At 60.1% G+C, this 21,176-nt stretch overlaps 9 protein-coding genes across 10 annotated transcripts; 3 read left to right on the forward strand and 6 right to left on the reverse strand.

Annotated features, from left to right (window-relative positions):
• Positions 1-109: 109 nt before the first annotated feature.
• On the forward strand, positions 110-2,158 carry TRM2 (tRNA (uracil(54)-C(5))-methyltransferase). The gene has a single exon (XM_047987309.1). The coding sequence runs from the start codon at positions 209-211 to the stop codon at positions 2,099-2,101; it is 1,893 nt and encodes a 630-aa protein (XP_047843294.1). The 5' UTR covers positions 110-208; the 3' UTR covers positions 2,102-2,158.
• Positions 2,079-4,844, reverse strand: SHE4 (SWI5-dependent HO expression protein 4). Its single transcript, XM_047987310.1, has 2 exons — positions 3,721-4,844; positions 2,079-3,642 (listed from the first exon to the last, which is right to left on the reverse strand). Exons 1-2 carry the CDS (start codon positions 4,471-4,473, stop codon positions 2,287-2,289), a joined length of 2,109 nt encoding a protein of 702 aa, XP_047843295.1. The 5' UTR covers positions 4,474-4,844; the 3' UTR covers positions 2,079-2,286.
• Positions 4,845-5,322: 478 nt separating this feature from the next.
• TFB4 (RNA polymerase II transcription factor B subunit 4) lies at positions 5,323-6,964 on the forward strand. The gene has a single exon (XM_047987311.1). It carries the CDS (start codon positions 5,611-5,613, stop codon positions 6,700-6,702), a length of 1,092 nt encoding a protein of 363 aa, XP_047843296.1. The 5' UTR covers positions 5,323-5,610; the 3' UTR covers positions 6,703-6,964.
• A 231-nt stretch (positions 6,965-7,195) lies between these two features.
• JDV02_005967 (uncharacterized protein) lies at positions 7,196-9,098 on the reverse strand (the record flags this gene model as incomplete). Its single annotated transcript, XM_047987312.1, has 3 exons — positions 7,196-8,622; positions 8,680-8,879; positions 8,947-9,098. The coding sequence occupies 3 exons, from the start codon at positions 9,096-9,098 to the stop codon at positions 7,196-7,198; spliced, it is 1,779 nt and encodes a 592-aa protein (XP_047843297.1).
• A 1,041-nt stretch (positions 9,099-10,139) lies between these two features.
• ARP3 (Arp2/3 complex subunit, actin nucleation center) lies at positions 10,140-12,313 on the forward strand. The gene is made up of 7 exons (XM_047987313.1): positions 10,140-10,425; positions 10,529-10,551; positions 10,611-10,841; positions 10,894-10,940; positions 10,992-11,078; positions 11,139-11,972; positions 12,030-12,313. Exons 1-7 carry the CDS (start codon positions 10,391-10,393, stop codon positions 12,093-12,095), a joined length of 1,323 nt encoding a protein of 440 aa, XP_047843298.1. The 5' UTR covers positions 10,140-10,390; the 3' UTR covers positions 12,096-12,313.
• Positions 12,314-12,535: 222 nt separating this feature from the next.
• ADH1 (Alcohol dehydrogenase) lies at positions 12,536-14,617 on the reverse strand. Of its 2 annotated transcripts, XM_047987315.1 has the most exons (3): positions 14,375-14,617; positions 13,736-14,319; positions 12,546-13,652 (listed from the first exon to the last, which is right to left on the reverse strand). In XM_047987315.1, exons 2-3 carry the CDS (start codon positions 13,794-13,796, stop codon positions 12,652-12,654), a joined length of 1,062 nt encoding a protein of 353 aa, XP_047843300.1. In that variant the 5' UTR covers positions 13,797-14,319; positions 14,375-14,617; the 3' UTR covers positions 12,546-12,651. The 2 variants fall into 2 exon arrangements, with proteins under 2 accessions (XP_047843299.1, XP_047843300.1); XM_047987314.1 differs by lacking the exon at positions 14,375-14,617 and having other exon boundaries at positions 12,536-13,916.
• A 1,211-nt stretch (positions 14,618-15,828) lies between these two features.
• ATX1 (Cytosolic copper metallochaperone) lies at positions 15,829-16,194 on the reverse strand (the record flags this gene model as incomplete). Its single annotated transcript, XM_047987316.1, has 2 exons — positions 15,829-15,992; positions 16,104-16,194. 2 exons carry the CDS (start codon positions 16,192-16,194, stop codon positions 15,829-15,831), a joined length of 255 nt encoding a protein of 84 aa, XP_047843301.1.
• A 1,388-nt stretch (positions 16,195-17,582) lies between these two features.
• JDV02_005971 (uncharacterized protein) lies at positions 17,583-18,014 on the reverse strand (the record flags this gene model as incomplete). Its single annotated transcript, XM_047987317.1, has 1 exon — positions 17,583-18,014. One exon carries the CDS (start codon positions 18,012-18,014, stop codon positions 17,583-17,585), a length of 432 nt encoding a protein of 143 aa, XP_047843302.1.
• A 1,119-nt stretch (positions 18,015-19,133) lies between these two features.
• JDV02_005972 (Propanoyl-CoA C-acyltransferase) lies at positions 19,134-21,010 on the reverse strand. The gene is made up of 2 exons (XM_047987318.1): positions 20,947-21,010; positions 19,134-20,880 (listed from the first exon to the last, which is right to left on the reverse strand). The coding sequence occupies exon 2, from the start codon at positions 20,622-20,624 to the stop codon at positions 19,248-19,250; it is 1,377 nt and encodes a 458-aa protein (XP_047843303.1). The 5' UTR covers positions 20,625-20,880; positions 20,947-21,010; the 3' UTR covers positions 19,134-19,247.
• Positions 21,011-21,176: the final 166 nt, after the last annotated feature.

Here is a 21,176-nt window from a genome sequence, read left to right on the forward strand (position 1 = left end):
ACCAATCACGGCGCAGGCGTTTTCAGTGACCCCAGTCAGCATCGTCATTGGACAGCTGGGGCTGGGGAAAAAATATCAGTGAGAGCTTCACTCACAAGCAAGCTTCCAACCCTCATCGAACAGTGTTGCGCCTTCATCATCGCTCACTATCGCACAGCGCGTTCCCCTTGTCCCTCTTTGATCTGGACGCTGTGATCACTTGAGACAGATGAGAATCGCCTGGAGAGCCCCGTCACAAATCCTCTCGAGACCATCCAGCCTCCGTCCTCCACGACGACCACCCTCATTCTTCCTCTTCCAAGGCCGCCTGGCGCTTGCCACCATGGCATCGGCCCAGCCCGCTCCGACCGCGCCCGCCCAGGTCAACGGCAACGGTAACGGAGGGGGTGCAGTAGTAGACACCACCAACAAGCCTCCTCACAAGCGCGCGAACCCCGGCAACAACGGCGGCGGCCATGGCAAGGCCAGGGAGTGGAAGCACAAGAAGACGAAGCGGGAGAAGAACATCACCGAGGGCTCGTCCGAGGACGTCTTGCGCAACGACATCCGAGCACTGTTGGAATCCCGGAAAGCTGCAGAGCCCGCGTCCAATGATGACGATGGCAGCAACGGAGACGCCACCGATGAGCTTCTCCCCGAAGAAGGCTCCGAGACGGACGTCGAAGTGCTGGAGCTCTCCTCCACCGGCGACGGCCTCGCCATGCGCCCCGGCGGCTCCCGTCAAGTCTACGTCGTCCCCTTCTCCATCCCCGGAGACACCGTCCGCGTCAAGGTCTTCCGCCACGTCCTCCGCGAGAACCAGACCGTCGCCGACTTCGTCTCCGTCGTCAAGCCCTCCCCGCTGCGCGACGACGCCCGCGTCCAGTGCAAGTACTTTGCCTCGTGCGGCGGCTGCCAGTTCCAGATGCTCGACTACCCGGAGCAGCTCCGCCTCAAGCGCCGCATATTGGAGAAGGCCTACCGCAACTTCTCCAACCTCCCCGCCGAGCTCCTGCCCGCCATCCAGGACACCATAGGCAGCCCCCTGCAGTACGGCTACCGCACCAAGCTGACGCCGCACTTTGACGGCCCGCCCGGCTACCGCCCCAGCAAGCGCTCCAAGAACCCCGGGATCCCCTTCGAGTCCTGTCCGGACGTCGGCTTCATGCAAAAGGGCAAGCGCAAGGTCCTTGACATCGAGGACTGTCCCATCGGCACCGACGCCGTGCGTCAGGGCATGACGCGTGAGCGCGAACGCATGCAGCGCGAGTTCAAAAAGTACGAGCGTGGCGCAACTATTCTGCTTCGCGAGAACACCCGCCGGTATCCCAGCGGTGGCGACGAGGTCGCACCCGCGGACGGCCAGCTTCCTCCGTACGCCGTCCGTACCGAAGGCGACGGCTTCGTCGACGTAAAGTCGTGCGAGACAGACTCCAAGGCCACCACAACAGAGTACATTGGCGACCACATCTTCACCAACCCCGCCGGATCCTTTTTCCAGAACAACAACTCCATCCTTCCCAAGTTCACCTCGTACATCAAGGAGCGCATCCTACCACCGGCTTCATCATCATCATCATCATCATCGCCCTCCTCCACTCCCTCCTCACCCATCAAATACCTCATAGATGCGTATTCCGGGTCCGGGCTCTTCACCATCACCCTCGCCTCCGTCTTTCAGCACTCGACCGGCATCGACATCGCCGCCGACTCCATCGCCTCAGCCCGCAAGAACGCTTCCCTAAACGGCCTCGGCGAGGACCGGTGCAAGTTCATCGCCGCCGACGCCGGCCAGCTCTTCAAAAACGTCTCCTACCCGCGCGACGAGACTGTCGTCGTCCTGGACCCCCCGCGCAAGGGTTGCGACGCCGACTTCCTCGCCCAGCTGCGCAGGTTCGGCCCCAAGCGCATCCTCTACGTCAGCTGCAACGTCCATACTCAGGCCAGGGACGTGGGCGTTCTCGTCCGCGGCGAGGGCGATGGTGCGAGATACGATGTAGAAAGCCTCGTTGGCTTCGACTTCTTCCCCCAGACGGGCCATGTCGAGGGTGTTGCCATCTTGAACAGACACGATGGTGACAAAGAGCCAGCCCAAGAGCCCGTGGGACAAATGGATTCATGATTCATGTAGTACACACCGCATCAGGATATCAGCGCCAGTTAAATACAGATACCCAGCCGCTCGGGCCGTGCATATGCGTATTCCCCAAACCACAAGCTCTCCGGGGCCGCCGGAGCCAGTCGCCTCCCTGAAAACAGTGCGTGCATTGGCTCCACCACTTTCGCGCCGTGTTTGCCTCCATGCTGTCATGCTTCGTGTTCCAGCACGGCCTTCAAAGCCTCCACGGTCGCTTGTACCACTTCTGGTCGCCTACTCTGCTTGAGACATTCCTTGAGAGCCTCCACGCCGCCCTCCTCACCGATTTTCGCTCGGGCCAACTTGCCCGTTTCGCCGGGTGCCAGGGCCACGTTGTGAATGGTAACGATGCCACGGTGCCGCAGCCCCTCGTCTTGGTCGTTGCACATGGTGAGGATCACCTTGATGCCGCCCTCCCGATGTATGATGCCGCGGACTACCGTCTCATAGCCCGTCAGAGATGCCAGCGCTCCCCCGGCTGCGCTACGAGTGCCATCATCATCCGCATCCGCCAGGGCCAACAGAACATGAAGACGATTTCGGGCTTTGGCGCTGTCGTCAGCATACATGGCCGCTCCTTCCGGGTCTTGAACCAGGTTGCAGACCAGCTCGACGGCTGCTTTCGAGACGAGATGGTTTGACGCCAGAAGCTGCTCCTCCACGTGAGGCCATGCTGTCTGGATAATGATGCGACGCGTGTCTTCGTCCTCCAAGGACGCAAGGTTCGTCAAGGCCATTAGCGCTTCGAATGTAGGAAGCAGGTCCCTGGTTTCTGCGGCAGGGTCCGGGGGGACGATAGACACAAGAGGCCGGATCGCAGCGTTGACGGGATTAGATCGATTGCCGCCGAAAACCAAGGCAGGGTTGGTACTGATGAGGATTCGTGCTAGAGCCTGCGCTGCCATGCGACGAGCGGCGTCTTCTGTGTCTCGGATGGTAGACCAGGCGACTAGGAGTAGTTTGACCGCGCCCTGCTGGGCCAGCGGACCTCGGAGGGTTCTCGTCACCGCCATGGCGTGGATGATTGACACGATGAGACCCATCGAGGCCGGCGAACCATTCTTGCTGTGGGTGATCAATACAGGCACAAGTCCAACGTCGAATACTGCTTGGCATCGCTTGCCAACGTGTTCCTCATCATCTAGGGGGTCTGGTCCAGGCAGCTTTCCTGCAGCGTTGGCATAGGCCTTTAGTTGACTCATCTTCTTCTCTTCCTCTGAGAGTGCCGGGCGGTAACGCGTCAGGTTGACGAATATACTCAGAGCACCGTATGTCGTTGGTGAACGGGGCGGCGCCTCTGTCAGTGTCTTCACAAGCTTCTTGAGTAGAGACTGATCCCCAATAATTTGCTCCTTGACCTTGGGCTGGAGCGAGGCGTACGCGAGCCCCTCAATAGAGTGTTGTCTGCCGTGGTCCTCATCCCGTAGAATCATCTTAGTGAACAAGCAGGCCAGGTCCTCGATACTTGTGGTTGCAGGTTCGATGCGAGGCTTGTTGGGGTCATTGGCCGCCTTGGACGGCACCGCCTTGTATGTGCGTCAGCAGCCGCAAGAAAGGATGTCATGATTGCACAAGACTTGTTGGAGTGGAAAGGAAGGGCCTACCCGCAGCTTGGCGAGGATAACTGCAGCCAGGTGCTGCACCTGCTCTGAATGTCTGCGCATCGATATGGAGCCACCCTCGCCTTGAACCTTGGGTTCACCGATAGAGGCCTTGGTCGCTCCTGTCGGGTCTTGGTCAACCACCTCCTCCAGCCACTCGACACAGTACTTCTCGACAGCCTCTCGGCACAGATGGTTCATGCAAGCGGCGTTGAGCATCTCAAGGCATGCCGTCTCGACCTTGCGACTCTTCCACTCGCGCCGCATGAGCGGGCCGAGAGAGCTGAGAAAACCCTCGCTCAGGAACAACTGGGCCGTGAGATCCGGGACGATGGGGAAGGAGGCAGAGGCGACACAGAAGGCGACAATGTAGTCGTCGTATGTGCCACGGTTGATGCGGTCAAAGAAGAAGGCCGAGAGCTTCTTGGAGCCGTCATCGCCCGCGGCTTTGAGATATGCCGATGTCGTGAGCGTGGCGTGACCGCGCACAATGTCCGGCTGCCTCATGTCGAGATAACAAAGCACGGTGTCGACGCAGTCGCCGTCGATGACGCTGCATATGGACTTGTGGCCCTTATCCTTTTGCTGCGCGATGGCGTCGTCGTTGAGCAGCTTGGTGAGCTGGTCGAGCTCCCTGCACGTCTCCTCGTCCTCCTGGCCGCCCTCCATGAGGCGCGCAAAGACGAGCAGCGTCTGGTCCTCGACCGACGCCGGGGGGCCCGCGCTCTGCGACGTCTCGTCCACTGACGCCGCCATTGCGAGGATGGAGGCTTTCGGGACGGACGCGAGCTATGGGCGCGTGAGGGCGGTGGGCTGCTGCGGGTGCTGCTGCTGCTGCTGCTGGTGACGAAAATGTTGTTGTTGTTGTTCTTGTTGTTGTTGCTGCTGCCGCTGCCGCGTGCGTCGGTGCATGTACTCGGTGCAGTCGCACGGCAGATGACGCAACTCTGGAGTTGGAGAGGCGGCGATGAGAATCAACGATTGGTGGTTTTACATTGAGATAAGGCGGTTGGCGGTATGGCGTGCGGAGGCACTCAATGCAAGCTTCACCAACAGCTGCTTGGGGCGTAGTAGGTAGCTACGTAGTAAGTTACACAGTTTCGGGGGATGGATTGGACCTGGGTTCAACCATGCTGGTCGCGCGGCAAGGTTACCAAACAAAAAGAGGCTTTCCGGCTTGCCCCTCTTCCGTCACTTGGAGATGCAGGTGTGCCCCTCCACTGCGGTCCTTCCGTCAGTTTCAGCGGGCGGGCTCGGGGCCTCGCTGGAGTGGCTCCCGTTTGGTCGGGTCCATGGATGGCGGGCTGTTTTAGAGTTGCCTTGCGGGTGCGCCATAGGTGGTTTCAGCAGCACGATGTGCTTAGGCGGCACCGCCGTGCTGCCACCGGACCAGCGATGTCTTGCACTCACAGTGGGTGACTCCACTGCCCCGGAGCCTCCAGGCGCCCGCCACAGCATAGGGGGTTCTAACTACAGGTACTAACGTGTTGCTACCTTACCTGATACTGGTCACGTGTACTGGCGTCTCAGGCTGCGCGCCGGGCACGACTCAAATCGCAATGACGGAATGGGCCACTGCCGATCAGCGAGCTTCTCGATGCAGAACTACGAACATCCTCAACCGTGAAGCCTCACAGAGAGCTTCACGCTACGCCCCCCCCCCCCGGTCCCGCCGCGACGACATCCTTCTCCTCTCCGGTACCGCAACCTCGAACAGGGCTAGCAGCAACACATCATCCCACAGCATCACAGAAACACACTTAATATAGAAAGCATCGCTCCAACGCTCCCCCGACCTCGTAGCTGCCGCTCGTCGGCTCCCGCCTGCTCACGCGCCCCATCGTCGTCGTCGCCCGTCGTCTCCCGACCCATTCCCTTCCCCCGACGCCTGCCATGGACGCTGTCGACGTCTCCGAGCACTACGAGGTCACCACCACCGACGACACCCCCTCGCTCCTCTCCATCGTCCTCGACACCAACCCGCGCGCCTGGGCCGCCCTCGAGGACCGCCTACCTCTCGCCCGCGCCATCGCCAATGTCCTCGTCTTCGTCAACGCACACCTCGCCTTCAGCAATGTCAACCAGGTCGCCGTCATCGCCGCCCACGTCAACCGCGCCGTGTGGCTCTACCCTGCGCCTGCGTCGTCCCGTGGAACCGTTCCCGCCAAGGATGCGTCCGGCGACGTTTCCATGGTCGACGCGCCACAGCCTGCTGCCGCGGCCCCGTCGTCTGCCAATAAGTACCCTCAGTTCGCGCAGATCGAGTCGACGGTCATGTCTTCGATGCAGAGGCTCATGAGCGAGACCACCGAGGCGGACCTCGCCGAGACGACCACGCAACTCTCCGGTGCCCTCACCCTCGCTCTGTGCCACATCAACAAAGCTGCGCAGGCCCTCAGCTCAGCAACCGGCGGTATTGGTAGCGACGCCCAGGCTGCCGCCAATGCCGCCCCGCCCATGAAGGGCCGTATAGTCGTCATCTCCGTTTCTGATTCCGAGCCCGCGCAGTATATTCCCACCATGAATGCCGTCTTCGCGGCTTCCCACGCCCAGGTCGCCATCGATACCCTCGCCCTCGCCGGCGACCCAACGTTCCTCCAGCAGGCCTGCTTCAACACAGACGGCACGTTCCTCGCTGCCTCAAATCCACAAGGACTCTTGACGTATCTCATGTTTGGGCTCGTCGCCGACACCGAGGCCCGAAAGTCTCTCATCACGCCAACACACGATAAAATCGATTTTCGTGCCGCGTGCTTCTGCCACGGCAAGGTCGTCGACACCGGCTTTGTCTGTTCCATCTGCCTTAGCATATTTTGCGAGCTACCCGAGGATGCCATATGCTTGACGTGTGGTACAAAGCTCGCCCTAGGCAATTACGGATCTAAACCAGCAGTGGTGCCGCGCAAGAAGAAAAAGAAGAAGCGAATCGTCAACGGCGGCGGTCGCGAGGAGACGGGCAGCGCGACGGGCACTCCACGTCCCTAGATATCACTCTGCGACGGCGCGACGTCCTCCCCCTCCTTGCTATGGGGATTGGTTGTATAGCATCCACCATGTCCGGCAATCGGGTGGCTGGCGTTCAGGATACAAGGAGCCGGTTCCGGAACGAGGAACCTTTGAAGAAGAGACATAGATGACGTCTCAGTCATGAGCTGTATTACGCCATGTATACTATAACGATACCATGTCTGCACAATTCACTCAAGAGCATGGAGGCTTTCAGCCTCAGCTGCAATCACTATAGCCGGTGCCATGAAACCTTTCGTGTCGTTCACTCTACGATGAAGCTTGCACGACCAAATAGAGAATCAATCTAGGATTTTCAGGTGTTGTGGTACCCCCCTTCTGAGCTCAGAATCTAGAAGATAACAGACCGCCCTCTGTCCAACGTCCGGCAAGGCAAGGGCTGAGGGTACTGGAGACGCCAACGCCACGGGGTCGTTCCTTGTTGACGCATGGAGCCGCATGCAACAAGAAATCACCCTATTCGAACCTTGCGACCACCCTTGGCAATCTTAGCACCCTCTGAAAGCCGAGACATGGTGCAGCGAGGTTCCTTCTCAACGCCACCCATGGACGCCAGCGCGAAAGAGTCGGTGTTATGTGCAAAATACAGGTAGTAACCTGTCGCGCACTTCTTGACAACCATGACTCCGATGGCGCCGGCCGAGTGGCAGTTCTTTACGCCAGGGTGGTCCATGAAATCGTCCGCAATGAAAGACGCCATGATCTCGTCGTCATCGTCCACGTTCACGTCATAGCCTTGAGGGCCACGGCGGGTTCCTTGATATATCCTCTCGGCGCACCTCTGGGAAGCCATGGTCGTCGCCATGTGCTCTCCTGTGCCGCTTGTTACGGCTGCGACAGTCCGTCCCTCGGCGTCGTCCTTAGCGCAGGGCACAACAGCGGTACCGATGCCTACTAGGGCAGCTGGTCCTAAGCGTCCCCGGTGCTTCATGCCAATCCCACCAGACGACGATCCGGCGGCTATGTGACCACGCTCATCGATTGCAATGGCACCAATAGTGTCCGTAACGCGGTCCTCTGGCTCAGCAATCGAATGGCGGGCATGTTTGGTGGGTTTGGCATCCTGGTCTGAAGCCACCTTTGACGCTTGAAACGGTCTCTTAAGACCAGGGGCGTCGGATTTGTCGTTTGTCCAGAACCGGTCAGCCACGTCCTTGTCAGGGAGCGCCGACGGCCCTTCAGCGCCGTCCTTGTATGTCTCAAGCGTTGAGTCCTCGGTCACAGAACCATCTATTGGTCCATCTTTCCGGCCTGGAATGGAAAGATCTAGACGCGGTCCCTGTGAGTCCACCCGAGCAGGACGGTTCTTCCTGTTGTCGTCGCGTAGCGGCACTTGAGTATTGGCCGGGCTGGGAGTCAGTCGAGGGCCACTGGTCCGTGGGGGAGAACGAGCAACGGCGGCAAAGGACAATCCCATTGTGCGAACAGGGGGCGAAAGCATTTCAGAAGGGTACCCGCTCGGTGATTCGACAAGGGGGGTGCCGGCATAAGGTGAGTCAATTTGTCCCTCGTTCCACGTTCCAGCCATGATGGCCGCTGTGTGCTCCCTGGGAAAGCCTTGTTGAGGTTCTGGCGGTGCCGCCGTGTCGTATTGGCAGGGAACACAAGCCATGGTGACTGAATCGGGAGGAGAGCCCAGCTGTGCCTGTTCCTCGGCTGGGCCTTCGGCTCGGATCAAGTCGTCCTGCCAGCGGAAGAAGCGGTCGCGGGAGTTTTTGGACACCAGATATTCATTTGCAAAGGTCAACATGCCGTGTTCCTCGGCAAAGATCCTCGCCCCTTCCCCAACGAGAGCATTGGGTGGCACTCGACGGAGGCTCAAAGGCTTATTGCTCGTGTCCAGGATGAGTTTGGCTAGCGAAATCGGATTTCGGATATCTGAAGAGGCTCATCAGCGCGTGTCATTCAGACGATCGGCGGCAGGATACGACGTACTCGGGACCGCTCCACAAGCGCCACTGCGCCCCAAATGGTCGACAATGGTGGCATCGCACTCGACAGTGCCGTCTATGGATAGATTGGAACCGTAACCTGCGTTTGTGATCTCCTTGTCCTCGAGTATTCGCAGGGCGGCTTCAACGGCTTCCGTGGCACTGCATCCGGCTTTGAGAAATTTCATGCCCATCTTAACGGCGCTGGTGAACCGTTGTCAGCTCATGATTCATGATTGATTGATAAATGCTCCTTTAGGGGACGACGTACGAAACACAGGCTTCGAGATGGACATGTTCGTTTTGGTGGCTATGAAAGCCTGCTCCGGCGTGGATGAAAATCGCAGGGACGTGCTTTTGCTTCTGACCAATGCGAAGCACGCGGTCGAGTGCACCGTCTGTGCCGTAGTTGCTGGAGCCCATTACGGAGGAGGCGGTCTCATGGTGGCGGCGAGCGCTCATGCTTCTTCAGTCGCAAGTCATGAGACGGGGGTGTTGAGGCGATGGGAAAGCGCTAAAGACTTCAAGAGAGGAATGATGAAAATGAATATTGGCGCGCGGAAACAGTGCTGTGATGTGATGCGGTAGGGGACGTGCGTCCCAAGACCCGAGCGGCGGGTAGGAGAAACGAGGTTTGGGGTCAGGTCACGCACAGCGGCCCTCGAGAACTGGTCTTCGCTAAGAACTTTCTGCCGCAGCGTTGAAGGTACACCGCCTGAGGTGTTCGTGCGTAGGAGGGAAGCTACAATGCGGTGGGATAAGGTGACTGCCTGACCTTGAGCAGGTGAATCAGCGAAGGAGATGCGTGGAGGGCAGGAGCTTCCGACTATGAATCAGCCTTTTATAGGTAGTACGAAGTATGAAGTACTCCTGGTCTCCTTCACAGAAGACGTGTATCTCGACCGAATACTGCTCTTTGATGCCCGCGGCGGAAAGGCCCGTTGTAGCTGATTTCAAAGTCGACCAGGTAGGTCAGGACTCATGCCTCGTGGTCGAAATGATCCGAAGGGGGGAGAATGTTTTCTGGGGCGGGCAGTGAATCAGTGCTTGAGCAAGTCATCCTGGTCTCTTGGTGCCACGCACGGCACGGTACACTAAGGCGCGAGACGAAAGCAACATGCCTTATCCGCCTCCATTAATCACTGAACACGAAAGCGTGCCGACCAGGCAACCAGAATGGCGCGAAACGATCCGGTTCGCAGTGTCAATAAGTGAATTCACATAATCCAAGAGGCTTTAGGGTAGGTAGGTTCTTCCAATGATGTCGGCAGGAACATCCACGGCGCCGAGCACACAGCAGAGCTCAAACCGAAAGCTCTCTGTGAGTGGGGCCCTGCTTGCTAGGTCGTTACCGGGGGCGAGGGGCGCTGACGAAGCCCCCGCCACGGCGAGGCGTAACCGCTCCGCAGGTATCACTGCAAGCTGGAACGTGGAAGTGAGCAGCGTCCCCCCCAGCCTTCTGATGTGCCCCACTGCAGCTCGGAACTGACAATTGCGCAGCCTGGAATCGTCGTCGTGTGCGCCTGGGCTTGCCTCACCAGGCACCACCCCACTTCTTACCTCACCCCCCCAACGTGACGACAGGCTCGCTCCATCTGCCTCATCCACGACATCCGCCAGCCTCGACGCAACGGCTTCCTCTGTCTCGCGACACGCCCGCCCGTCGCCTCGGATACATCGCGCGCGCGCCGCCAGACGCAGCTCCCCTCCTCGCCATGGCAAACCAGACGCCCGCCGTTGTCATGGACAAGTAAGCTCGCTTGCCCCCCCCCCCCCGTCCCCGCACAAGATACGTACGCACGCGACGACGACGACGGCCATGGACAAACCGCTAACGACGAGAACCAACACAGCGGCACGGGTTTCTCCAAGCTCGGTATGCTCGACATCGATTGAAACCCCCAAATGCGCTCTCAATTGACCCGATCCCTGCAGGCTTCGCTGGAAATGACTCCCCGTCCTTCGTCTTCCCGACTGCCATCGCGACCAAGAGCGGCGCTGGCGGAGGCGGCGGCTCCGGCTCCGGCCGCCCCTCTGTCGCCAACAAGCCCTCCTTCCTCACCGGCGGCGCTGGGCCTAGCAGCAGCCATCTGAGCTCCAAGCGCGGCACGGAGGACCTCGATTTCTACATTGGCGATGCTGCCCTGAGCGCCGCATCAGGACCTGGTAAGTGGCCGTAGCAATATCCCGCGGACGAACCTCAGCTAACCCCTCCCAGGGTACGGCCTTCACTACCCTATCCGTCACGGCCAAATAGAGAACTGGGTATGCAGCTTAACCCTCGAACGTGCGCCGGGTACTTACTGACCATTGCAGGACCATATGGAACGGTTCTGGTCCAATTCCATCTTCAAGTACCTCCGCGTAGAACCGGAAGACCACTACTTCCTCCTGACCGAGCCGGTAAGTGATCCCTTTGGCCACGCAATTGACCGTGAGGAATATATGCTTACGCAAAATAAGCCCCTGAACCCGCCCGAGAACCGCGAAAACACGGCCGAAATCTTCTTCGAGTCTTTCAACTGCGCTGGCATGTACATTGCTGTCCAGGCTGTCCTCGCCCTCGCCGCATCTTGGACTTCCTCCAAGGTTACGGACCGGTCTTTGACGGGCACGGTCATCGACTCTGGTGACGGTGTCACTCACGTCATTCCGGTCGCGGAGGGATACGTCATCGGTTCCTCGATTAAGTCGATCCCTATCGCAGGCCGCGACATCACGTACTTTGTGCAGTCTCTGCTGCGAGACCGCGGCGAGCCCGACTCGTCGCTGAAGACGGCGCAGGAGATCAAGGAGGAGTACTGCTATGTCTGCCCGGACATCGTCAAGGAGTTCAGCAAGTACGACCGCGACCGCGAGCGCTTCGCCAAGCACGTCGTCACGCACCCTGGTGGTCGCCAAGTCACCGTCGATGTCGGCTACGAGCGCTTTTTGGCCCCCGAGATCTTCTTTAACCCCGAGATCTACAGCTCCGACTTCCTGACGCCCCTCCCGACTGTTGTCGATGGCGTCATCCAGCAGTCCCCCATCGATGTGCGCCGCGGCCTATACAAGAACATTGTTCTCTCAGGCGGAAGCACGTTGTACAAGGACTTTGGTCGGCGGTTACAGCGTGATATCAAGCAGTTGGTGGACGCCCGCATCAAGGCGAGTGAGGTCCGCAGCGGAGGAGCTCGCAGCGGCGGTCTTGAGGTCCAGGTCATCACGCACAAGAGGCAACGGCACGGTCCATGGTTCGGCGGCAGCCTGCTCGGCCAGACGCCCGAGTTCCGCTCATACTGCCATACCAAGGCCGAGGTAAGTCGCTTCTGTCAGACCCGGGAGGCCGATAACAGTGAGCTAACTCGCATGTAGTACCAAGAGTACGGCCCCAGTATTGTGCGGAGGTTTGCTCTCCTGGGAGGGCCCGGCGGCTCGTAAATGGTTGACAGAAAAATAACGCTCCAATCGAGCCACGCGGCAATATCGAAGGGCAGACGGCAGCAAGTGAGTGGCAGGTGATGAGACCCTCTTTCGGCCCGGACGGTGTTGGCATAAGAGTGCAAGGGTTGGTCAAGCGGGGACAGGGCCAGGGGCGCTTTGACAAAGTAGAGACGAAGAATAGCCAATGCAACTACAATCAAGACTTGAATATCCGCATGCTGTCGCGGGCTCCATCGTCCTACGATACGCCGTTTCGCACTCGTGGAACCCGCTCACTAGGAGCTGGTAGCACCCCTGAAAAGTTTATACGTCTGCGTGTCCGTGTATCTAGACAAATCGCTCACCAGATGGCAGGATTCGGAGTTGATAGGCTCCAAGGCCCAAGATCGTGTATATTTCTCCGTGATAACGCCTGGAATCTCCCATCTCGACACCGCCATGCGCCTCATCTCACCGCCTTCTCGTCTCCCAAGCACCGCGCTCAACTACACGTCCGTAACATAGAGTAGAGAAAGTAACCAAATAGCGCCATGCTGTCGTCAATCAAAAAAGTCTATTTACTGGTGTCGACGACGTAGCGGCCGACAACCTTACCCTCGGCCATTAGCTTGTAAATGTCTTGCAGCTTGCTCAGGCCGATGGTCTTGTAGGGGACCTTGATGAGGCCCTTGCGGTAGAACTCGATGGCCTCGGCGGTGTCGATGCGGTTGCCGACGTAGCTGCCCTTGATGTTGATCATGCGGATGACGGTGTCGAAGACGGGGGCGCGGAACATGGCGTTGGCGGGCAGGCCGATGCAGACGACGACGCCGCGTGAGCGAACGTACTCGGTGGCCTGCTGGAAGGGCTTCTCCTGGACGGCGACGAGGAGAGCGGCGTGAGGGCCCAGGCCGTCGGCAGTCGCGGCCCGCACGTCGGCGACGAGGTCCTTTGTGGTTTGGAAGTCGACATAGGCGCTGGCGCCCAGGCTCGTGCACAGGTCGCGCTTCTCGTTGCCCCCGTCGATGGCGATGGCGTCGAGGCCCATGGCCTTGGCGTACTGGATGGCGATGCTGCCGAGGCCGCCGCCGGCCCCGACGATGGCCACGGACTGCCCGGGCTTGGCGCCCGACTCCTTCAGGCCCTTGTAGACGGTGATGCCGGCGCAGAGGATCGGCGCGATGGCCTCGAGGTCGCACTCCCTGGGGATGTGGGCGACGTGCGCCGCCTTGGCGATGGCGTACTGCTGGAACGAGCCGTCGACCGTATACCCCGAGAGCAGGGCCTTGCCGCAGAGCGGCTCGTCCGACTGGTTGCAGTAGGTGCAGTTGAGGCACGAGCCGTTGAGCCACTTGATGCCGACGGGCTCGCCGAGCTCGACCTCGGTGACGAGCTCGCCGCGGGCCACCACGACGCCGGCGCCCTCGTGGCCGCCGACGAGGGGCAGCTTCGTGTCGAGCGGCCAGTCGCCCATCATGGCGTGGAGGTCAGTGTGGCAGACGCCAGAGTACTTTACGTTGATGAGGACCTCGTCCGGGCCCGGCTTTTGGACGGGGATCTTTTTGTAGACGACGGCTGCGTCGGGCAGGTCAGATTTGTTGTTTTTGCTGTTTGACTGCGGCAAAAGAGAAGGGGAGGTGTATATAAAAAGTACGTACGGCCGCCAGTCTTTTCCACCACCTGCGCCCATTGCTCCGTGGGGATCTGAGCAGAAGTCATGGTGGCGTTGATGCGATATGTCGGTGTCAGTGCTTTTTAGGTTGTTTGGCGAAGTCTTTCTCTTCCTGGGTTAATGATTTCCAGACGGTATTCGATGAACAAGAGCGAGAGCTCCAGGAAGCGCCAAAGCATCATAGACGCAGGCGAGGCCGCCAGAATTTATACTCTCCATCATGCCCCTCCAACATCGAGAGCTTAAACGCCATGCCCGTCTGTCGCCCGAGCTGCCAAAAATGGCGCTCCGGTGGACGGGAACCTCATCACCCGATGAATGGGGACTCGTAGCCCCGATGAAAGGGGGGGCGCCCTCGAGAGAGGGGAGGGGAAGGTGGCTCTGCCGGCCCCAATGATGATGCCGAGAAGCGTGCGACGACAGGAGACCAAAGGCCAAAAAAAGGTGGACAGCTTCGCTGGAAATGATCGGGTGCTGCTTCGCATTGTCACACCACCGGCCGGATGCATATTGTGGGGCCTCTCAATGAAGCTCCGCCGGGCCTTGGGTTCACGTTCGGAGTCTCGGGGCCTCCATATTATTAGCAGAGAACTCGCTAGTAGTCGTAGTAGTAGTGGCATCTCACCTGCCGCGTCCCCGTTCGATAGCCCACAACGCCGAGCCGCCCCCTCTTTCTGTCGTCATGACGAGTATAAGCTTCCACCGGCCCACGCCCTGGCGGCTTGTCGACCTGAACTCAGAGAGAGAGCAGACCACACACGGCACCGCCGCCCGTCGCGTGAGTGTGTCGTCTATCGAAGGTGGTGGTGGTGATGGTGGATGACGCTAGGCGCAAGGGAAGATCCGGCTGCATTAGCGCCGACAGACAGACGATGATCGGCGCCAAATCAACAACCGGGCCGGGCAAGCAAGGTTCGCCGCTCCCAGCAAGCAGCATGCACATGTCCTGTCCTTTTTGCCATGCGTCCGAGAAAACGCGAAAGACTTTTAGTGTTTCGACAGCGCTTCCCCGTCGAGCTGCACGTCGTCTGGCGCTGACACAATGCACGTTGGCTCGAATGGAGACGCTTGTTGTACTCTACTCTCACTTCGTACTTTGTGGTAGTAGTTAACTAGCAATCGACGCGAAAGAAACGCAACCTGCAGCTCCTGCGGGGCGGACCGTTGAACAAAGGGCCAACCTGGTCTCGTTGCGAGCGCGTGCCATGGGCCTGCTGCCAATGATGAATGCCAAGTGTGAGACTGATACGACCGTGTCATCTGCTCCATCGACGGATATACCAGGCGGTCAAATCCCAGCATAATAGAAGCCCCTACCCACTGCGACCTTTGCCCCTCCCCTCCCTCCCTCTCTCTCTGGCGGTTGTCTGCGACGTCATGCAGCGCATGTCCTCGCGGCAAGCACCCTTATCATTCCGCCAAGATCCCCTCTTGCCGGGCGGCGGGCAGGCATGCATCTCGCTTCCAAGGGAGCTCAAGCCACCAATGCCAAGTGCCTACGTATATTCCTAGTGTACGGCTTGGGACCGACGGTGTCATTGCTGGGGCGATCTGGGGGTATAACGTAATGTCGACACCAGCAGGCGCACGGAGAACTGGCTTTCTGTCGTGGCCTGCGTGTTGAGAACTGGCGGCTCTTGCGTTGCGACTCTGATCATGAGGGCGTCTCTGCGGGCAACGAGACACCGTCCACGTACCCTGTCGTGCGAAGGTCGTGGGGCATGTCGAAGCCAAGCGGAGCAGCGGGAACATCGCGATGGCGGCGGGCGCGTTGCCCCCAACATGCCCAACCTTCAAGAACTCCATTGGAATCCACTGGTCGAAGCAGTCCATCAGTGGCGCCGCGAGGCGCGAGGTTGGTAAGAACAGAAACGCGGTGGCATTTTCTTGCAAAAAAAGGCTTGCACGCTCAGTCACAGTCCGCACCGAGAGAACAGCGTCTCTCTCCTGAGACGTGATGATCCCCCAAAGGTTTCAACCGTTCACCCGTCCATGCATCAAGCTTTCATCTATTCGTCACAAGAATTCAACGTCGGCGCGCGCGCGAACCCCAACCCCCTCTTGGCCTGGGCGCGGAGCTCACGCCGTCGTGGGAACAGCCACCGGCTTGTCGACGCCATCGGCCTTGGCCGAGTTGATCTTCTTGCCCGTCTTGGCAATCTTCTCGAGGACCGTCTCGTAGGGCAGGCCGGTGACGACCTTGGCGCTCTGGTTCTCGAGGGAGACTTCGTAGCTCTCGACTCCTGCGGGCGGGGGAGAAAGACACGGCCATTAGCGCATGGTTCCAGTGGGAGGCAACGAGTATGGGGGAATATCGCAACAGCGCGAGCAGGGGAGCGGGCAGGGCGACATACCGTCGAGCTTCTTGAGGACGCGGTCGATGGCGCCGGAGCAGCCGCCGCAGCTCATGCTGACGTTGAACTCGTAGGTGTGGACTTGGGCCATGGTGGCGGGGAGAGATGTCTGTGTTAACTTCGAGGGAGGCGGGGCGAGGTGGTATGGTATGGTACGGGCGCAAGGGGCGGATGGCGCTCGCAAAGGGCTCTTTATGTGTGTCGAAAGGCGTGGGAGTATGTCGAGGGAAGCGGTCGAGGGCACAACGAAGCGGACGTTGGGCGATATTAATAATGGTTCGTCAGGGTGCGCCGTGGAGGATGGACGATGCAGGAACAACGGGAACGAGCGGACCCCGCCAAAAAGACGCACGCCACCTACGGCGGCACAAGTTGCTCGCCGGCGCGCCGCCTCGGTGGAACAAAGAGGGCACTGGAGGGGGGGTGCGTACCACCACCACCACCACCACCACCAGCACGCAACCCGAGGCCGAGATGACCGTGTGAAACATGCTCAAGTCACGGCCACCACCACCCACTTCACCCACGTTTGTTACAGACAGCCACAGCCACTCCTCCTTCCGCTGTCCCCTTTCCCTTTTATCACCTCGTCAGAGGAACGGTCGGCCCCCTGAATCTCGTCGCGCTTCAACCAAAAAAGCGCAAACGTGACACGGACGCCCCTTTGTTCACCTGCTGCTGGCAACGTTAGATGCTATCAGTTCCCTTACACCGAGGCTGCTTCTCCGAGGCCGCCTCTACGTAAGTACGTATTGAATCGCGGCCTTCCAAGTACCAGTGTCTGACAAGGACCACGCAAGGCAAGTTTAGCACGTACTAGGTAAGTTCGTAACGTTCTACCCCGTATTTCGTCGCGCCGCGCGCATGGCGTCATCAACGGCCGCCGCGACGTTGCAACTTGCTCGCGCACACAAACGGCCAGCCTCCCAGCCAGCCCTCCGGCCATGCCGCCACCACGACAACAACAACAACAACAACAACAACATGCCCGCCCCAGCCATCAAGGTTGCAAGGTACTTTGTAGGTTCATGACGCTTCCCGGACAAAGTAGAGTCGCGTGCTCTCCCCCTCCCCCACGATCCACGATCAAGCCGCCGCCCCAACCGTGCAGGCAGTCCACCACATCCCGAACCGAAAAATCGTTCCTGCATGCGTGCGTGATGCCGTCTTTGCGCTCCGCCGGCCGGCGGCGGCGGCGGCGGAGGAGGAGGCCCACGGTCCTCTCGGCACGGGCCGCTAATAATAAAGGGGGTCTCAAACACTCCTGCAACCACCGCGTGACACGCCCCCGGGCCGAGGGCTTTTCGGCATCGCATCCATCGTCGGCTCGACGCCTTCCCCATGTAGAGAGCATCAGCAATTGCACAGCATCAGCATTTGGCATACTCGTCCTTCAAAAAGGAAAGCAAATCAAGGGAAAACCTGCCTTCCTGCATCAGAGATTCAGCACCATTCATTCCGTTGGAAAAAAAAAAGAAATCATTCCATCACCGCCCATTGCGGCAGGCGTCGGCACCGCACCCCCGTCACCGCCCGCACCGGCAGCGTCAGGTCCCCCGTCTCCTCGTCAAACATATGCTCCGGCATCTCCTCCGAGACCAGCTGCTCCGACACCTGCTCCCACATGTCCCGCACCGTCGCCGACTCGTCGGTACCCCCGATGTGCGCCGCGTCCTCCCACTCCTCACCCGCCACCGGCCGCAGCTCCCACCGGGGCTGCATCTCGTACCAAGTGTCAAGGAGCAAAGTGCCGTCGATCATACATAACCGCGGTTTCTTCGCGCAGCGAACGACGATGTCGTCGTCATCGTCGTCGTCGGCCACGTCGGCGTAGTAGGCGTCCTCGTCGTCGGCCACGTCGGCGTCGGGGGCATCGTTGCGGTCGATCGGCACGTAGCGGCCGCGGATCATCCTCCTGGGTCTCTCCTCCGCCGGCGACTCGTCGAACCTCGGCCGCGGCAGCTTCTTCCACACCACCGACAGCGTTTCCAAACGCGGCAGCTTCTCAAACAGTATTCCGATATCCGTATAGTCGTAGTAGACCGTCTTCGCCGGGACCGCCAGGTGCCGGATCGACGCCGCCAGCACCTTCCAGGCCTCCGTGTCCCCAAAACGGGAGCGAGCAAAACTCTTTCCAACAGGCGCGCCCAACGTAGAGGTGGTCGCGTGCCGGGTCCCACGGTCGGACCAGTATCTGCTGCTGCTGCTTCTTCCGCTCCTTCCCCATCGCCGCTGAACAGTACCTTCATGCGATTCGATGTCATCCACGACTTGAACAAGGCACGTGCCTCCGTGTTGACGTAGGCAATAGCCGGCATGCTGCCCACCTCAACGAGGCGCTCGTAATACTGCTCAATGGCCGTTGTCGTCGTCGTCGTCGTCGTCGTCGTCGTCGCCGCCGCCCCCTCATCCGACGAATCATCCCATATCACCGCCGGCATTTCCCACCGCCAGTCATAGATGTACACGGTCGGCTGATCCGCAGCGCAGAGGCACTCGGCCCAAATCTCGCGCCGGACCTCCGGCGGCAGTCGCGCAAACAAGGCGAATCCCGTTGTCGAGGTTTCTTGCGTCATGGTGTTGACTGTCGAGTCGTGGGTCGCGTTCCTCCTGGTCAATTGGCGGGGCAGAACTACGTACGTAGTAACTTGGTTGTACGTAGTGCTACTGCTGCCCAGCCAAGAATGTCTATGTCGTGTGAAGAACAGGTGTTTCTTGAATCAATGCACAGGAGACACGTGGTAAGACTGTTGAAACTGGGTTCAGAAAGATGTTGGTCACGACGCGTTCAGGTTACACAACACGCAACGAGTCCGCGGGCATTCGTGAAACTACTTCGTATGCAGCGACACCCGGGCAACAACATGCCTTATTTATACTTGGACGCGTTGGTGGACGCCTCCAAGTAGCAATGGGAAGGCGTGCGCGGGGAGCGCAACATGTCAGCTACCCAGTAAGTTGTAACCAACCACGAGCAACCATGACAGAGGGGCGAGTAAACATTGCCTCGGAAAAAGTAAACTCAATCTCCTTTTGTTCATCGCTACATACACGTAAATACACAGGAACCGTGCCGCCACGCAGCGTGGTATAAGTACAGCCTAATCTTCCCCATCACCCATCCCTACGCGCAGCTGGAACCTGCTAGAAACGCGCCTCGACCTTCTCCAAGGTGTCCTGCAGCGCCCACTCGCTCGCCGCGACCTGGCTACGGGCGGCGGCGGCTTGCTTCGCCGTGAAGCCCTTGGCTTCGACAGCCGGGTTGTAGCCCAGGCCGTTCTTCTTGCCGATAGTCGCGGAATCGAGGCTGGGCGCCTCCTTTCCGTCGGCGCGGCGGTACACGGTCACGACGACGGCGCCGCCCAGGCCCAGGTTGTGCTGCAGGCAGTGCTTGGTCTTGGGGGTCGCGCGATTGTTTGCCCAGCCGCGCAGGTGCCAGACGAGCTCGGCGCACTGGGCGACGCCGGTCGCGCCAAGCGGGTGGCCCTTGGAGATGAGGCCACCCGAGGGGTTGATGACGTACTTGCCGCCGTAGGTGATGTCGCCGCGGCGAACGAGCTCGTGGGCCTTGCCCTTTTCGCTGAGACCGAGGGCGTCAATGACGACCATCTGGTTGGCGCTGAAGCAGTCGTGCAGCTCGACGACCTGGACGTCGTTGGTCGTGATGCCAGCCTCTCCTAGCGCCGTCTTGACGGCGTGCTGGGTCATCTCGTAGCCCATGAGGTCGATGGAGCTGCGGGAGAAGAGGCTAGGGGCATCGGTGGCGAGGCACTGGCCAGCAATCTCGACGGCCTGCTCCTTGAGATGCGGGCGGGCGTCGAGGAACTCTTGGGAAACGAGGATGGCGGCGGCACCACCGTCCGAGGTCGGGCAGCACTGCAGCTTGGTGAGGGGCTCGAAGATCTTGGGGGCGGCCATGATCTCGTCGCGGGTGTAGACCTGCTGGAACTGCGAGTAGGGGTTCTTGGGCGAGTGGGCGTGGTTGACGCGAGCGATCTCGGCAAAATCCTCGGGCTTCGCGCCATACTTTTCGATGTACTCGCGGCCGGCGTTGCCAAACATCTGGGCGGCGCCGGGGGCCGGCTCGAAGCCGCGCGTCTCGGCCATCATGGTGACGGTGGTGCCCGTGGGGTTCTCGCGGTCGTTGAAGAAGGTCTGTAGGCTGCCGGGCATCATCTTCTCGAAGCCGACGACCATGACGCAGTCGGCGGCGCCGCTGGCGATGAAGGTGCGGGCCATGGCCAGCCCCGTGCTGCCGGTGGAGCAGTTGTTGTTGACGTTGTAGATGGGGATCTTGGTCATGCCGAACTGGTAGAAGACGCGCTGCCCGCAGGTGCTGTCGCCGTAGCAGTAGCAGGCGACGCCCTGGTCGACATCGTCGTAGGTGATTTGCGCGTCGAGCAGCGCCTTGACGCCGGCCTCGAAGCCGAGCTCCGTGTAGTCGACCTTGCCGCGGGGCTTGATGAACTTGGTCATGCCCACGCCCAGGACGTAGACGGGCGACTTTTGCTTGCGAGCCATGGTGGGCTGTGGGCTGCGGGGATGAGGACTGGTGGGGGGGGGGGGGGGAAGAGGGATAGAGGGACGTGGGAGAGTGGTGAGGTTTCGGCAAGCGCAGTGGGCAGGATCAATCCGATATCTTCAACGCTCGTGCAACGGGTCTCTTGTCAGAAAACGGAGCATGAACCGAACCTCGACAGACCAGGCATCCAGTCAACGCATTTATTTTCCCGATGGCGGCTATCCGGGGGATGCGGGGAAAGAACTCTCCAGGCGTCTAATAATGCCGAGGTCAGTCACAAGGAGAGTTGGGCCTCGCGGGCGGTCGGGGTTGGTGGCTGACTCTCGGCCCCGGCTCCGTCCCCGCGCTGTCCACCTCATTATGGGGCGCCGTCACTGGAGCTGTTGGGGGGGGTGGGGGGCCAGGCTGTTCGGCACCGGCGCGGTGTGGGGGAGCGTGGCCGGAAGGGCGTCAGTCTTGTTAGGCCGAGGCACCGCCTGTAACAATAGTGCTATGCGAGTTAGTGGTCCGTCCACGGGCAGAGGCCGGGCATCTGCTGTACGCGGAAGACG

This window comes from Purpureocillium takamizusanense, chromosome 5 (assembly GCF_022605165.1).
Source record: "Purpureocillium takamizusanense chromosome 5, complete sequence".
NCBI lineage: Eukaryota > Fungi > Ascomycota > Sordariomycetes > Hypocreales > Ophiocordycipitaceae > Purpureocillium > Purpureocillium takamizusanense.